The 17,933-nt window shown below is 42.3% G+C and overlaps 1 protein-coding gene across 4 annotated transcripts in view; it reads left to right on the forward strand.

Moving 5' to 3' along the window:
* The first annotated feature begins 2,161 nt into the window (after window positions 1–2,161).
* The window catches only part of PLEKHB2 (pleckstrin homology domain containing B2), a 49,070-nt gene continuing 33,298 nt past the window's right edge, over window positions 2,162–17,933 (forward strand). The window contains exons 1-2 of one of the 4 annotated variants that reach the window (XM_019469499.2): window positions 2,162–2,282; window positions 13,623–13,667. In XM_019469499.2, coding sequence (XP_019325044.1) covers window positions 13,631–13,667 — 37 coding nt within the window. In that variant the 5' untranslated portion in view covers window positions 2,162–2,282; window positions 13,623–13,630. Of the gene's footprint in view, window positions 2,283–13,622; window positions 13,668–14,152; window positions 14,230–17,933 lie in introns of those variants that run through there. The other 3 variants (XM_019469498.2, XM_019469500.2, XM_053910256.1) reach the window with 3 other exon arrangements.

A 17,933-nucleotide genomic window follows, 5' to 3' on the forward strand; every position in this document is an offset into this window, starting at 1 on the left:
AGATACCTAAGATTAACACAGAAGATAGGGCTAGCCTTATCACTTTACTGACAGATGGTCAGGAACTTCAGTGATGTCAGGTAATTTGCTCAGGCTTATTCTTGGGTAGTGGGACCAGGAAGAATTCTAGAAGACTCCAATCTCTGAACTCTTTGTTTACTAAGTCACACTATTTTACAAAACATTAGATTGGAAAGCATCACAGGACTCCCCACCCTGAATTTCTTTTCCCAGAGAGAAGCGAGGTTAAGACAGGAGCTCTTGCCAATTCAGTTTGGAGTTTTGAAGCCCATTAACTACAGGCCTTTCCTCCAATTTTTAAAATTTAAAAAATGTACGTGTGTGTGTGTGTGCGCGCGCGCAGTGGAAAGAGAGAGAGTTTACATGCAGATGTTAAAAATGAGAGAGCAGTCCCCAAAGGGAGTCACTTGTGCCAAATTCCACACTACCAAACCAAGACTTAATACCTAAGTGTAGTTTCAACCTCCCAGAAATGTAACCTTTAATCATACAATATGGAATTACCTGGTCAGCATGGTGAGTTAATCTGCTTGATAGATCCCCTTAGGAAGGCATCCTTGCCTGAAACTGCATTCTTTGCTAATAATTTTCCTGTTCTGTCCTCTTTCCACCTTTAAAAACCTTTCCTTTTCTACAGCTCATTGGAGTTCCTTTCTATTTGCTAGATAGGATGCTGCCCTATTCATGAATCCTCAAATACAATCAATTTGATCTTTAAAAAAAATAAATAAATTAACTCAGTTACATGTTTGCTATTTATCACAGAAAAGAAAACAAATCTTAAGCGCACAGCTTGATAAATGTTTACACAGTACTTACCTTTCAGGAGTAGAGTTGCCCAAGATTCCCTCAGGCCACTTTCCAGGAAGTGTCCCAACCCTGACCCTAGAGGCCCCACAGGGGCTTAAAAGCACCATAAAAGTTTCTCAGTAAAGGTAACTAACATTTCTTTTCCCCCTCCATTGCCTTCTTTGTTTTTAAATAAAATTTTTATTTTGAAATAATTTTAAATTTGCGGAGAAAAATTAGTATATTCAGTTTCCCATGATGCTTACATCTCACATAACCATGGCACAATTCTCAAAACTAAAAATCACTAGTAATTATTATTAAAGTCAAGACTTTACTTGGAATTTACCAATTTTTTCACTAACGTCAATTTTTCTGTTCCAGAATTCCATCTAGGATCCCTCACTGCACCTGACAGTTTCTCAGTCATTCCCTGTTTTCAATGACCTTCATAGTTTTGAGGCATACTGGTGAAGTATTTTGTGGAACATCCCTCAATAGGGATTTGCCTGATGTTTTTCTCATCATTCCACTGGGGTGGAAGACCACAGGAAAAGTGACATTTTCATTACATCATGTCAGGGTTAAATATTACCAACATGACTTACTACAACTGTTGATGTCAACCTTGATCACATGGTTGAGTAGCGTTTGTCAGGTTTTTCCACTGTAAAGTTATTTTTCCCCCTTCTCACACTTTACTCTTTGGGAGGAAGTCATTATGCAGATTGGGGGGTGGGTGGGTGGAGATTAATAGCCCCTCAGAATGGGGGATGATTAGAATTCCTCTACAAAAAAAAACTTTTCTCTTCTCCCCATTAATTTATTTAATCATTTATTTACAAAAGAAGGGCTTGTTTTACACTGTAAGTTATAATCCAATAATATATAACTTATTTTGCTGCTCAAATTGTTCCAGATTTGGCCATGGAGAGGTCTTTCAGGTTGACTTCTGTATCTTATGACACGCCTCCACGGTTTATTTTTTGAGCATTCCTTACTTCTGGAATGAAGCTCCAGACTCTAGGTTGTACTTTTCCTGCCCCACCTCTAGAGCCACTCGTTTCTTTAAGGAGCCATGGCTCTTTTTATTGGAGGGTTATAGTTAGATGCAAGATCAGGGTGCAAACAGTTCCTTTTCAGTTGAAAAGTAAGCCTCCCTCCACTCCAGCATAACTGAGGATGTCCCAGCCCCCTCCCCTCCCTCTCCAGCTCTCCTTTCCCCTGCCCTCCCCTCGGCTCCCCTCCCCTCTCCTCCTCTCCCCTCCCCGCTAATACCCAGGCTCCGCCGTAGCCCCCAAGACCATTCCAGGCATGCCCCGCGCGGCCAGGCGCATGCGCCACGGCGGTGTGACGTTGGACGGCGGCCAGGACGCAGGCGTGGGGCATTTGCAGCCAGAGAGCCTCAGCGGCGTCCTTGCGCTCTGTCGCCCTGCTTCTGTGCTCCGCGGCGGCGGCCCGATAGTTCGCAGGTAAATGTCCCTGTCTGGTTCCGGCGAGCCCGAGCCAGACCCACCTGCCTGCGCCCCTTCTTCTCCCCATCCCCCGGAGTTGGTCCCTTTGGAGCCTCTCTTGGGGCTCAGCCCCGTACTCCTCCGAGAAGACCCCCTCTCGGCTAGCGTCCCGCCCCTCTCCAGTGTCGGTCCTTGCAGAGCCTCTGCCAGAGTTGCCCCGCTCTGCGCGCCCTCCCCTTCCCTAGCGTCGGTCCCTGCTGAGCTTCCCCTTGAGCCGCCCAGCCCCGCACCCTTCCGAGAGGACGCCCTCCCGGGCGTAGGTCCCAGCAGAGCCTTCTCTAGCGCCGCCCTCAGAGGCAGCAGAGCCTTCTCTAGCCCTCAGAGTTGACCCCCGGCCCACATTCTTTTCTCCCGTTGCTGGTTGTCGGCCCCACCAGAGCTTCTGCTAGAGCCGTCCATTTGCGCGCGCCCTCCTCTTCCACCGTGTCGGCCCCTCCAGAGCCTTCCCTAGAGCCGCCCACCCCGCGACCCTCTGAGCGAACACCCTCGGCTTCTACCAGGCTGGAGCCGCCCAACTCCGCGCCGCTCTGCAGGGACTGCCCTCGGCCCGCGCCCTCTCCCCTCCCTGGTGCTGGCCTCTCCAGAGCCTCCCCTAGAGTCTCCCAGCCCCGCCCGAGCTCTCCCGCAGCCGTTCCGCTTCCCGCAGTTTCTCCCGACCGGCTCGCTGCCTTTCCGCTCCCCGCAGGTGCTCCCACCCGTCCCGCTGTCTTTCCTCCAGCTCGGGTGTCCTAGTGCCGGCTGTCTGGTCGAGGAGACTTGGGCTCTTTTTCGTTCTCCTCCGGCACGGAGATCGCACCCTCTTTAAGGAATCCAGAACGGTATTGAAACTCTGCACTCGCGGGTGCGCTCGGCCCCCGCTTCGTTTCACCTACTCTTAGCTGTGCAGTCTTAGGGTCTTGGTTGTACTTTTTCCACATCTGATCCTTTCATTCATCCAGATCAGGAACTCTGGACCTCAGCGGGGGTTTATTTAGTGTTGACATAGAGTTTTTTGTTTTTATCTCAAATGTAGAGTAAATTACATAGAAGAGGCTTTGTAAATGAAGAATAGTAAGTTCCCGTTTTTTCAGGGAAGTGGAGGGAATGAGGTACGACTGTCACACTACCAAAAAATCTAGAGCAACGTGATTAATTCCCAACACCATTGACTTCAAGTCCCTGAGAATTTTTTTTTTAAGTACCTCCTCTGATTAGGACGGGGTGGAGCCACTGCCGGAGGCAGTTCCCTTGTATTTAAAGGGAGGAAAGGGTCTCCTGGTCTTTGAGGAAACCAAAGCCAGTGCAGGAAGTGAGTTGTCAGAAGTCACGAGGGGAATTAGGGCCGAGCTGGGACTGTTTAGCTGCCTGTTTACTTTGGCTGTCTTTATTTGTTGAACAAATCAATGACCAAAATATTTGCCTATATGTGCTTGTGCAGCCAGGTTATCTAAGGGCCAGCCTGTACATGGGAACGAGAATGTCTAGGGTTTCCTCTTCCTGGTAGTGATTTTTTTTACTTGACTCCTCCTCTTCACACCCCCCCCCCCCCCCCCCAGCAGCATACTGATCTGATCTCTGAGGGCAGAAATCCAACATATGTTGGAGGATCATCCTGGCAGATGAGGTAGTGTTCAGTAAATGCTTTCTAAGGGAGGCTGCAGGAAATAACTCAGAATCTGACAAAGGTTCTTCACTAGCATATTTTTAATGATGTCAGTACATTTTGTAAGTAAAATTCCTAATAATCTCAAGGACTGAATTTATGAAATGTGTGCATCAGTGGTATAGAAAGAACAGATACCACTCTTGTTGTGATAGTCCTATTATTCTTCTGGAAGATACTAGTTTTTCCTGACTCTCCCTAGAAGCTATGCTATGCTTCCCAGTTTGCCACCCTACAGGAATATTTGGTTTCTTTCTCCTTACCTCTGCCTTTTTTCCTTTTTCTAGATGTGTAAAGAAATTAAAAATGGTTAGTGTCTCTAACTACAAAAAACTGCAGATAGTAAAATGAACTATTAAACATGTTATAAAAAGTGGGCTGTCATGTTTTATTGGTTGTATATTTGCTTCTGAATTTGATCATGGGCACAGACAGTTGAACTTTCTTATCTGTTTAGTTTGTCTGCCCTTTGATGAGTACTTGTATTAGGCTTGTTAAGAAGTGGTTGCTACTGCCAATGGTTGTAGTGCCAACGCTACACTGACCTCTGAGTGATGATGGCTCACCCAATTCTTGTCCCCTGTATTTAGGGTACACTTGGGACTTCTTGTTGCCTTTACATTATTGTTATTTAAAAACTTTTTTTGGGGGGCAACTGGATGGCTCAGTTGTTTAAACATCCGACTCTTGATTTCCATTCAGGTCATGATCTCGTGGTTTGTGAGTTCGAGCCTGGGCTCCACATTGACAGTGGGAGCCTGCTTGGGATTCTCTCTCTCTCTCCCCTACTTTCTTTGCCCCTTCTATGTTCTCTCTCTCTCTCATTCTCTTAAAATAAGTAAAATAAACTTAAGAAAAAATGGTTATAATTTAAAAGAAAAATAATTTTTTTCAGGGCACCTGGGTGTCTCAGTCAATCATCCAACTCTTGATTTTGTCTGAGGTTATGACCTTATGGTTCATGAGATTGAGCCCTAAATTGGGCTCTGCGCTAACAGCATGGAGCCTGCTTGGGATTATGTCTCTCTGCCGCTACCCTGCTCATGCTCTGTTTTTCTCAAAATAAGTAAATATACGTTAAAAACTTTTTTTTTTTTTTAAGATTTTGTTTTTAAGTTATCTCTACACCCAGCATGGGGCTCGAATTTACCACCCTGAGGTCAAGAGTGGCACGCTCCACCTGATCCATCCACGTGCCCCTAACATTATCATTTTTTTTTGTAAGGTTTATTTTTTTTTTTTGAGAGAGAGAGAGAAAGACAAGAGTTCTAGCTGGGGAGGGTAGAGAGAGGGAGATAGGGAATCCTAAGCAGGCTCGGACCCATGAACTGCAAGATCATGACCTGAGCCGAAGTTGGACACTCTACTGACTGAGCCACCCAGGCCCTTCCCCTACACTATTGTTTTTGAAGAACAAAGTTTTCCTCCCTTTGATAGGGTAGGAACTTTTACAGTTAAGGTACAGAGAGGGCTAACTAGAGGAACCAGGATATTGTGAATGAGTCAGTTGTAGACACGCAACTCTAAATTGCATTTCTTAAAATAGTAACGTAATTATAGCAGTTCTCAGTTTTGGAGCACCTACAGGGCTCTTTGGGCGTATTATCTCATTTAATTCTCACACTAACCCCCTATGAGATAACTAGTAGTGTCCTGTTGTACAGGTAAGAAGAAAAGTGAAGCTTGGGAGGGTTAGTATTGTGCTCAGAGTCATACCAGTTAGTAAAAGGCAGAGCTCAGAACTGACAGATTCCAAAGGCAATGTTCTTTCTACCTCGTAAATTAATCTCTTTTGGATTCAGTGCTTTTAAAATGATTTCAGTTCACATTTAAAATAATTTGAATTGTTGAAGGGCACCTGCGTGGCTCCATTGGTTAGGTGTCCAACTCTTGATTTTGGCTCAGGTCATGATCTCATGGTTTATGAGCTCAAGCCCTGCCTTGGGCTGCTGGCTGACAGCATGGAGCCTGTGTGGGAATTCCCCACTGCCCCCCACCTTTCCCCTGCTCATGCTTGCTTTTTCTTTCTTTCTCAAAAATAAATAAAAAAATAATATGAATTGTTGAATATGGTTTATGTTTAAAACTTCCTATAGGTTTTCTGGCATGTGTGTAATGTGGGTATTTTGCAGCTAGTTTGCTGGTGTTTTATTCTGTTGAGACCCAACAGCAGGACTTTTATCTGATGAGTTTTAGTTTATGCAGTAGATCTTGCTCCAGGATATAAATAGTGAAGCGTTGAAATAAGTTATGAAGTGATGTGGACTTCAGCAAAGTAAGGCAAAAAAATATTCCTGTTCTTTAAAGATGGATTTGGTTCTGTATTCAGGGATGTTTTTTGTTCGTCTACAAGATTTTTGTTTTTACTTCTAGTGTATATATGTTCAAATTTTGACCTTCAAGAGCATCTTAATTTATTAAGTCTTCTAAGCCATTTGAGAAGCCACCTAATGTGTTTCTTTCTTCTGGAATGTTTTGGGCAAATTTTATTCATGTGCTAGTGAGGAAGTAATAGTGATGATAGTAACTGCTGCATGAGCAGCTACCAATTCTTGAATTTTAGTAAATGTCAGGCACTATGCCAAATATTTACATGTTTTTTCACCCAATTTTCCAAATATCTATCAAGTAGGTGTTGGTATTCTCATTATATGGGCTAAGAAACTAAGCCTTGGAAAAGTTAAATAACTTGCCCAAAGTTATCTATAAGTGAGTGAGTCAGGATTTGAACATGGGTCATCTGTTTTTGTCTCTGCTGCTGGTCTCTCTGTGATTTATGCTTTGTTTTCCCCTTAACTCATTTTAGTTGCATTTCAGGAGGGAGCAGAGTTAGCTGTTTATGCTCCTAATAATCCATCTTTAATGTTGAAAATAGCAAAGCAGTCATTAGCATGGGTAATCTTGACATTATTGGTATATCTTTTGTCTTGGATTCTCATTTTAATATCACTGTGTGTCTTCTCTCTTTGAAAATAACTCTCCTGTGAATTACAGTGTTTAGTGATAAAAATACGGATTTTACATAACCGTAATATTTTTGTTTAACACAGAAAGAAAAATTAAAAAAATGGATGTTTAAAGTCTGCCTCCCCCGCCCCAGCACTGTTTCTCAAGGCAGGGCAGGCTAGTAGGATCAGGAATTGGCCTAGGCCAATGAATAGTAGGATACCTCTTTTAGGCAGTGACATGTGAGTGCTCTGTAAGGCTGAAGGCAGGTGGACTGAGTGACAGTGTCTCCTCTGTTCTGGTCAGGGTTCAGGAGCTTGGCAGGGTATGGATTCTAGACAGATACAGCTGCGGTCCAGCTTAGGTGAGGTGGGTCATTTAAGGAGCCAGGTACTGGCAACTGCTTATTTAAGAACTTGTTGCCCTTGGTTTATCTTCTTTATAGGGCATAGTGTGGAGAGTCTGTATTGTGTTACATACATGTTGCTTATGGGTTGGGAGCCAGAGGCAAGGTTGCTCTTGCTGCTGGAGGCTGAGACTAAGGCTGATGAGGCAATATGCTGCATATGGTGCTGGTGATAAACTGGTGCCTGACAGAAGAGGCTAGTAGTCACAAAGGATACACATCTCTTCAGTGAAGATAAAGAACTTGTTTTCCTGCCTTCAGTTGAGTGCCCACCTTGCTGTGTCTGCTAGATGGCAAAATGCCCTTGCCTCAGTCCCCCTAAGATGTGCTGTGTGGATGATATTGCCTGACTAGAGTGAAGATCCCACAGGGTGCTTGAGGAGGCTTTCATTATCATGGGGCTTTAATATTTTCTTCTTTTTGACTTTTCTGGAGACTGGCTTGTGAGTGCCTGCCCAGCAAGTACAAGTAACCGGACTCAGTGTATTCCTGCAGGTGTGAATTCCAGGTTTGTTTCCTAAAAGTCCTGCTCTCCAGTGGTTTAAGTTTTAGGCTGGTTTGAAGTCTATTCCTACAGTCTTCTCTACTGCTAAGTTTTATACACTTGAGTCCTTAACTCAGAAGTCTAGACTTTTTGTCTTAAAAAAGAAATTGTGGCATCTTGGTAAACACAACAAATACCCCTTATTATTACCATAATAACCATTTGAATTATCAAGTGAGGAGAAGGTATTATACAAGTCAGAGTGTTTAAACTTTCTTTTAACACCCCCCTCCCCTGGGCCCCCAGTTGGGTGAAATCCAAACTCACATCGGAAGTTGTGTGCTTTCTCTAACACATTCTATAGCAGTGTATATGGTTTTAGTCATCATTTTATTCTTAGGATGCCTTTCATCCTCAGTTGGTTCTAATGAACTATAATTATTGTTTTCGATTTGGCATTATTAGATGCTCTTCCTTCAGCTGGTTGGTTTTTTTTTAATCCTTTCTAAAGACATTCCTTCCTGAAACCGTCTTTAATTTTTTAAAGTTTAATTTACATTTTTATTTGTAGAGACAGTGTGCATGAGCAGGTGAGAGGGTGGGGGCGGGGAAAGAGGGAGGGAGAGAGAGGGAGGGAGAGAGAGAGTGAGAGGGAGGGAGGGAGAGGGAGAGGGAGGGAGGGAGGGAGGGAGGGAGGGAGAGAGAGAGAGAGAGAGAGAGAGAGAGAGAGAGAGAGAGAGAGAGAGAGAGGATATGAATCTTAAGCAGGCTCCATGCTCAGCGCAGAGCCTGATGCCGGGCTTGATCCCACAATTCTGGGATCATGGCCTGAGCTGAAATCATGACTGACTGAGCCACCCAGGTGCCGCGTGTCTTTGCTTTTTGACAGTAGGCACAACTTGCGGTTTCCTGTCCCTAAATTGTAACCAGCTGATTTTCAAGGAGCACAGACTCCTTTTTGAGAAGACCAGTATCAGAGATAAAAATCTGGACATGGGGTGCATGTGAGATTGTCCCACATAATGACTAAAGATAGACAGGATGATACCAGATAAGAAGCTACTTGAGTCCACAGAATTACCCTTTCAAAAAGTCACGAGTTTCTGTTGATAATTCCAGTTTAAGTTTCTTTAGACCTTGTTATAATAGTTTTCTCTTTCTCTAATGGTTTTGAATTATTTTACATAAGCACACCAAAGGTATGTTTACGATGTCCCCTTGATGTAGAAGGTGTTTTTTTTTCCTTTTTGAATTTTTATTCAGATGGCCTGAAATTGATTCCCAAGTCAGCTGATCAGATTCCTATTGTTGACATACCTTGAGTGCCAGATACCTGAAAAGTAAAACCCAGGCTTACGCCAAGGCAGTACCAAAGAGAACATGAGTAACTCAGATGTTGACCCATGCAGTTGGTAGATAATAGGAAATCTCAAGGTTTTTAAGGTTTTATTTGGAACTTCATTTTTGACCCTCTATTTTCAGGGGTGCTAGCATTGTTAATGGTTTTACAGGTATGTAAAGTTGTTGGACTCAGTTTCTTAAAAGACCTTTGAGTAAATGAAAGTTTTTTTTTGTTTTTTTTTTTGTTTTAATGTTTATTTATTTTGAGAGAGAAAGGGAGAGAGAGCAGGCACGCAAATAGGGGATTTCAGAGAGGGAGAGAATCCCAAGCAGGCTCCGCAATGTCAGCGCAGAGCCCGATTCGGGGCTTGATCCCATGAACCTTATGATGATCACGACCTGAGCTGAAATCTGCGTCAGATGCCTGACTGACTGAGCCAATCGGGTGCCCCAATGAAGGTGTTCTTACCAGTGTTAACACCGGTCTGACATTTTGACTATTATGAATGACAGCAAATAGAGTCAAAATGATATCAAGAATCATTTGAGAATAGAAAAAAGTTACCAGAAAAGTTCAGGAAACATTTTTCTATTGCTCCACAGTTTTACACAACCACCAGCTGTTGAAGTACCAGCAAAGTTGTAGGACAACTTTGCAGCCAAGTTTTATAATAATCGTGTTGTGACTTGGTAGCTCCCAATACCTGCTAGTAATTTTTGGCCTATTCCCAGATATTTTCTTTTTCATATGAAATACAGACCGAGAATTCATGTTACGATGGTAGACACTTTACTATAATTACCTAGGATTTGGCATGAGTGAATGTGGTTTGATGTTCTGGGGTAATAACACAGCTGTTCGAGATGTAATGCTGTCTATAACATTGCATCACCCATCTGTTTAATTTATAAGTTTGACCTGTTGCTTTTACTAAAGTATAAGTACGTAAAAACGGGGACTTTGGCTTGGTCCCTGCTGTGTCCTTAGTGCCTACCACAGGCTGGGAACATATTAGCACTCAAAGGATATGTGTTGGATGAAAATATGGTGGTGTCCGTTTGGAACTAAATGATTGTTCTAGGATGTTTTAGGCTCCAAGTTTTAGGAAACCAGTTCAACCCAGTTTAAATAATTAAAAAAAACGTTCATTTTGCCTAACAGAGAGCCTTGGATTAGGGTGGGTTTCCCTGCCAGTGCACCTGCATATCCACTGGGGGAAAGGGGGAGACATTGCCTTTCTGATTCTTATTCACTTGGGACTGTTTGAGCATCTAAATATGTGGGAGAAAAATGGGGAAAGACGGAAAACTTCCTTTCTTGGTGAGGACAGATAGCATGAGTTGGCAGAAATTGCAAGGACATTAAGAACCTTTAGAGTATGAGATTTTGGAGATGCTGGAGTATAGGATGAACCAAGCTTGTGGAGCTCTTTTTGCAAAGGTTTGGAGAGGGGAGAATTTAGCCGTACTTAGATGTGGGAAAAATTAAAGGTGGGGAGACTAATTTGTTCTTTTCAGGTGCCTACTTGGGCTTTTGCTCTGTTTTGCTAACTAACCCTTAAAGAGAATACCTAAAAATGCTAAAGTAGAGAACCAAAGTGGCCCATAATTTCAGCCTCCAAAAAAAATCTATTTTTTTAATTAAAAAAATTTTTTAAGTAATCTTCATGCCCAACACGAGGCTCAAACTCATGATGTGAGATCAAGAGTTGCACTACCACGTGAGATCAAGAGTTGCTCTACCAACTGAGCCAGCCAGGCGCCTCTAAAATCTGTTGATTAAAAAAAAAGGATAGAAGTTGCTGGGTGATTCAGTTGCTCGAACGTCCCACTCTTGATCTCATTAGTTAGTTCAAGCCCTGCATTGGGGGCTTGAAATATCACAAAAAAGGTGTAATAGGACTGAATAGTCACTTTTCTGATACATACCCAGCATTGCCTCTCTCCTCTCTTCAGATACACATCCTTAGCAGTTTCTTTGATTTCCTTCCACAAAACAATTACGCAGGTATCAGCACATACTGTTCTACCCCCTTTTAAACATCTGCGAAATGATCTGTCATATGTGTGGAGGGCGTGTATCCTTTGAGTGGTCTTCTGATATGGGGCACTTTGATTGGAGCTAGTTCTTTCCAGTATAAGCGATATTACCACAAATACACAGATATGTTGGTGAACCTCTGCACATGTATCAATGAGGTATAATCCTAGTAATGGTGAAATCGCTGGGTCAGAGTTTATGAACATTTAAAATTTTGATAGATGTTGTCAAAGTTTCCTCCCAAAAGTTTGCAACATTTTTTGTTCCTGCCATCATACATACTCCTTTCTGGATATAATAGTGTTTTTCATTTGTGCCCATCTGATAGGTAATATTGTTAACTTGTGTTTTGAATTTTGTCTCTTGAATTGAGAGATACATTGAATGACTTGCAAATTTATTGCTCATTTTATTTTATTTTTTTGTGAACTGCCTGATGATAATCGTTTGTTATATGTGAGTTTTGTACATGCAGGAAATTAGCTTGTTGCTGCCATATAATTGTAAATGTTTTTTTTTTTTCCTTTTTTAAAGTTTATTTATTTTTGAGAGAGAGGGAGGGAGGGAAGGAGACAGATGGGGGGCTGGGAGGGGTAGAGAGCTGACAGCAGAGAGTCCAGTTTGGGGCTTGAACTCATGAACCTTGAGATCATGACCTGAGTCAAAGTCAGACACTTAACCGACTGAGCCACCCAGGCACCCTGTGTTTTCTCTTAATCTTTTATCTTTTTGACTTTTTATTTTGTCACTCAGATTTTTATTTTTATGGAGTTAAATTTATCGCACCTTTTCTTGACTTCTGGTGTTCTGCTTTGACCGGGCCACTCTGCCTGTTGACACCAGTTCACATCTGACTGGGCTGTGTGAAGTCAACTGGGCATACCAAATATAAAGCTAAGGCAGCAGACCCCAGAGCCCCAGGACACTGGGCATGTTAGGAGAAGCTACAGGTCCTTGACAGAGTCTTAGTGTTCCTGGGGCTGCTTTATGTTTCTTGAGTGGCATTAGATTTCGTAAGGTGGGTAAGAGTGTTGAGGCCAAATTCTAGAGTGGAAGGTGGGGGGAGGGTTTATATTGACCCCACTGAGGAGGTATTAGGTAAATGCCAAGTGGCCAATTAGGTAAAATGGCTTTGGTCCCTTCCTCAGCTGACACAGAAAGGGATGAGAATGGAGAGATGGCTGTGATTTTGTGATGTAATAAGAAATATGTGAACTTCTAAAACCTTGTAATTTCTCCGGGATCCTGGGTGGCTCAGTTGGTTAAGTGTTTGACTTTGGCTCAGGTCATGGGTTTGAGCTCTGCATCAGGCTCTGCACTGACAGCTCAGATCCTGGAGCCTGTTTTGGATTCTGTGTTTCCCTCTCTCTTTTTCTCTGCCCCTTCCCCACTTGTGCGTGCTCTCTCTCTTCCAAAAATAAACATAAAAAAAAAACCTTGAAATTTCCTGAGATAGAGGTGCTAGGAGTGTCTTGTGATTCATAATAAGTCCCTTTCAGCCATACATAAGTTTATGCTAATGAGGTGACTTGGTGGGTCCCCAGATAACTTCAAAATGGGGCTGATTGCTGAGGGTCACTCTTGTGATTACAAGCTTAGAACATTCAGGGGCGCCTGGGGGACTCAGTCAGTTAAGCATCCAACTCTTGATTTCTGCTCAGGCTGTGATCTCACGGTTCATGAGTTCAAGCCCCTGCACTGTCAGCACAGAGCCCACTGGGGATTCTCTCCGTCTCTCTCTCTGCCCTTCCCCTGCTTACACACTCTCTTTCTCTCTCTCAAAATAAATAAATAAACTTTTTAAAAAAAAAAAGCTTAGAACTTTCAGCCCCATCCCTGGACCTGCAGGGATGGGGAGAGCCTGGGTATTAAGTTCAGTCACCAGTGGCCAGTGATGTAATCAATCATGCCTACCTAATGGAACCTCCCTTAAAACCCCTAAATGCCGGGGTTCCAAGAGCTTCTGGGTTGATGATCGCATAGAGGTGCTGAGGGGGTGGTGTGCCTAGAGAAGGCACTTTGCCCTCACTCTTCCATCTTGTTCTTCTTGAGTTATATCCTTTATGATAAACAGGCAATGGTAAGTAAAATGCTTTTTCCTGAGTTCTGTGAGCAATTCTGGCAGATTATCAAATTTGAGGAGAGGTTGTGGGAACTCCCAGTTAGTAGGTCAGAAATACTGGAGACTCAGGACTTGTGTCTAAAGTGGGAGCACTCTTGTGGAACTGAGCCCGGAACCTGTGGGGTCGGATGCTAACTCCAGGTCAGAATTGGGTTGAATCAGTAGACATCCAGTTGGTGTCCTGAGATAGGGAGAATTGGTTATTAATGTTGGAAAGACCCCACACGTTTGGTGTCAGAAGTGTTGTAAGTGAAAAACAGCTCATGTGGGCCATTCTCTTTTCTGGGTGTAACTTTGAACCTGGCTTTTTTTATAGGTGGAAAGATGGCGTTTGTGAAGAGTGGCTGGTTGCTGCGACAGAGTAAGTACAGGACATGAGCACCTTGGTCTGGGTTTAGTGTTGCCTTAGGGTACATATTTATTTCTGTTGCTGAAACAGATCACACTTAAAAACAAATAGGGGGACTGGGTGGCTCCGTTGTTAAGCATCTGACTTCAGCTCAGATCATGATCTTGTGGTTTGTGAGTTCAAGCTCTGTGTCGGTCTCTGTGCTGACAGTTCAGCCTGGAGCCTGCTTCAGATTCTGTTCTCCCCCTCTCTCTCTGACCGCTTGCATTCTCTCTCTCTCTCTCTCTCTCTCTCTCTCTCTCTCTCTCTCTCAAAAACAAAAACAAAAAAACAAATAGCAAAGTCTTATTAATATTGTTGCTCTGGACTTTCTCTTGGAAATTTTACAGCTCTGTGAGCTGTGTTTCTGTTCACACAGAGTTCTTTCTTGGTTGCTGCCTTGACAGAAACCAGAGAATGGTGGTAATCCCTGCTGGTTTTTCTCTTTTTCTCACTAGCATGCTGTATTATTCATGGCTGACCTGAGGCCCTGCTTGAATGTAACCAAGCTGAGCTCTGATATATTAGCATGGAGGTACTGCTCTTTTTGTGGGAAATACCTGTCTTGTCTGGAGATTGAACAGTGACTAAGATTCTGAAATACTGGAGACTTTAATTATAGGGATGAAGATTAGACCTGAGGGAATGAGTTTATTTAAAGAAGGTCTTTTGGATCTCCAAAAGGACTCTGCAGAATAGACTCAATTCTTTATGGAGTTGAATTCACATTCTTAGACTCATCTGTGTGTGTGATGATCTTTCATATACTGTCTGTTCATCTCTGAGACTGCCACTAGAAGTAGAATTCATGGTATGTTCTGGAGCAGGGAGAACTGACTGCTCATTGAAGAAGGAGTAAACAGATTATTCTGCTGTTCTTCTAGAAACAGCAGAGTTAAGGGAAAAGTGACATCATTTATTACTCAAGAAAAAACCTGAGCTGTAGTTTACACTCTTTATTGTTGAGATACAAATTTCTGTATGGGGGATACTTTTAGAACTTAGCTAAAATGGAGACTAACTGTGAAGAATGGACTGCATACCTTAGATGGTTTATAAAAGCTATTATTTGTGAAGCTTGTTTGTGACCCTGGTATAAAGATTTTACATATATTATGTAATCACAACAACTCTTCTAGTAGAAGAAATTGAATTTCAGTGATAATTGGTAACTTGGTAACACAGGGTAGCAAACCTGTATTCAGACGCAGGACTGTGTCATTTCAACATTGACACACTTTCTACCAGGAGAGAAGCTTTCAGCTTATTTGTCCTGTCACTAGTTCTACATTCCCAGACCTGGAGCTGAACCAGGTGTCCTTCAAGGTCTGTGACAGTTCTGTATTCTAAGAATAGAGAGAGCCATTACAATGTTGGCTTTAAAAAGAAAGTCCTGGCATATTGGAGCCTAGCCCCAGGCTTTATGTAAGTTTTCTTGTCTTGGATTTTGTGATCCTGTCCTTCCCTAAATTGTCAGGGTATGAAGAGAGCCTTGCTCAGACCTTGAGGATATATGTGCCTTCCTTTCCTGGCCCTTTGGATTTTCTCTGGTTTTCTCCTTAGGCTTTACTGCGCCCTTGACTGAGGGCAGTCTCCCTGTCAGCGTAAGTGAACAGTGACCATTTTGACAATTGTTTTTTGCTCCCTCTCCCCACCCATCAGTGCCTAGCATGATGACGTACACAAAATAGATGTCTTTTAAATAAGTTGTATAGACTTTTCCAGTGTCCTGGTCCATGACAATCTCAAATCCGTATATTCAGAAGATTTACGCCATTTCCCCATCTGCCAATGTGTGGGTTGATTTTCCTTCTTTGAAAAAGCAGAACTATCAATCACAATAAAATAAAATGAGGTGAAATGCATTATATTCACTGGGTAGCAGAGGTACACAGATAATTACATGTTTGCAAAGAGGTCTCCCAGGCTCCTTTTCTTGCCATTGCCACATAGACCCTTAGGACCTCTGGGCTCTGGAGGACGCTTAATTTGGGAATCTGCAGTCAGAGCTTCCGTGGCAGGTGAAATGTTTGGGTAGAACTCTCTAATCCAGTGATTCCACCTGTCTCTGTTTTGGTGGCTCTCTTGGGTAGTTTCTGTATAGCTCAGGGGCTGCCAATCACATGGATGCTAATGTCACTTATTTATCAGTTTGGGCCAGTGCTGTGGATGCCCCTCTCAGCAAGGAGGGTACCTGATAGTGGTAAAAAGTTTGGAAGGCTGATGTGTTGCCTATTTGGTTAACACTGGTAGCAGCCACAGGAGCATAAGGAGAGGTACACAGAATGGGATTTGTGCATGATGGCTGCCAACAACAGAGTGGGATCTATGGGAACAAAGGTTATAGTACTTAGTGTCTGGGTGTGAGGAAAGGGTAGGAGTGACTTGGCCTTTTAGTTTTCCCTTCTCGCTGACAGAGATATTTGAGTTTTATGAAGTTGAGTGCCTAGCCCTACAAATGACAGGATGAATTCCTTAAACTGAAAGGGACATGTGCGGTAGTAGTAGGGATGCACACAGGATGGGGGTCAGCGTCCTGGTTGTGGGTGCCTCCAGTGTCTGAGCCACCCTCCCACACCCATGGGCTTTAAGGGAAGGTGAATGTTAGAGAAGAATAGATGTGAAAGCCCTTAAAGAAAAAGAAAAACATATTTTCCCTAAAGTGGAAGATACTATTGTTATCTGTATATAGAGACTTCACAGTGCCATGTTTTCTGAACAGTCTAGCAAAGTTAAATAGTACTGGGAAAGTTTTGAGAAGATAAAATATTAGATGTTCATTTTCTATTTAAAAAATGTTTTTAAAAACAGTTGACACAATTAGTTTCAGGTATATAACTCTAATATGTATATATATATATATATATATATATATATATATATATATATATATGCTGTGCTCCCCACAAGTGTAGCTACCATCTGTCCCCATACATCACTATTACACTGTCATTGACTTTACTCCTTATGCTGTGCTTTTTATTCCAGTGACTGACTCATTTCATATATATTTTTTTTAGTTTCCACATGTGAGTGGAATCATATGGTATTTGTCTTTATCAATCTGATTTATTTCATTTAACATAATACCTTCTAGGTCCATTCATGTCATTGCAAGTGGCACAGTCTCCTTTTTTTATAACTGTAATATTTCTTTGTATATAAACATTACATCTTCCTTTTCATGTTTGTCCATGGACACTTTGCAACTTAACGTTGCTTCCCTGTCTTGGCTATTGTAAGTAATGCTGTAGTAAACATAGAGGTGCATGTATCTTTTTGAGTGAGTGTTTTTGTTTTGTTTGTGTAAATACCCAGTAGAATTATTGGACTATATTGTCTTTTTATTTTTAATTTTTTGGGGAACTTCAATACCGTTTTCTGTAGTGACTGTACCAATATACATTCCCACCAACAGTGTACAAGGGTTCCTTTTTCTCTGCATCCTCACCAGTGCTTGTTAACAAAATCAAGGTTTTATTGAACTTTTTTTTGAAAATTTGGGCCTATTAATTTAGCAGCATTCTTAGTATCTTTAGCGTAAGCTGCATGTAGCCTTGGTACAGCACGGGTGTTTGTGCCATTGGATTCTGCTTTCTTTTTCTTTTTTCTTTTCTTTTCTCTTCTCTTCTCTTCTCTTCTCTTCTCTTCTCTTCTCTTCTCTTTTTTCTTTTCTTTTCTTATTTTTTTAATTTACATCCAAGTTAGCATATAGTGCAGCAGTGGTTTCAGAAGTAGATTCCTTAATGCCCCTTACCCATTTAGCTCATCCCCCCTCCCACAACCCCTCCAGTAACCCTCTGTTTGTTCTTCATATTTAAGAGTCTCTTATGTTTTGTCCCCCTCCCTATTTTTATATTATTTTTGCTTCTCTTTCCTTATATTTATCTGTTTTGTATCTTAAAGTCCTCATATGAGTGAAGTCATATATATTTGTCTTTCTCTGACTAATTTCGTTTAGCATAATACCCTATAGTTCCATCCATGTAGTTGCAAATGGCAAGATTTCATTCTTTTTGATTGCCGAGGAATACTCCATTGTATATATATACACCACATCTTTATCCATTCATCCGTCGATGGACATTTGGGCTCTTTCCATGCTTCAGCTATTGTTGATAGTGCTGCTGTAAACATTGGGGTGCATATGCCCCTTCGAAACAGCACACCTGTATCCCTTGGATAAATACCTAGTAGTGCAATTGCTGGGTTGTAGGATAGTTCTATTTTTAACTTTTT

Source organism: Panthera pardus, unplaced genomic scaffold (assembly GCF_024362965.1).
Source record: "Panthera pardus isolate Hobbes unplaced genomic scaffold, ASM2436296v1 HiC_scaffold_10, whole genome shotgun sequence".
In the NCBI taxonomy this organism is placed as follows: domain Eukaryota; kingdom Metazoa; phylum Chordata; class Mammalia; order Carnivora; family Felidae; genus Panthera; species Panthera pardus.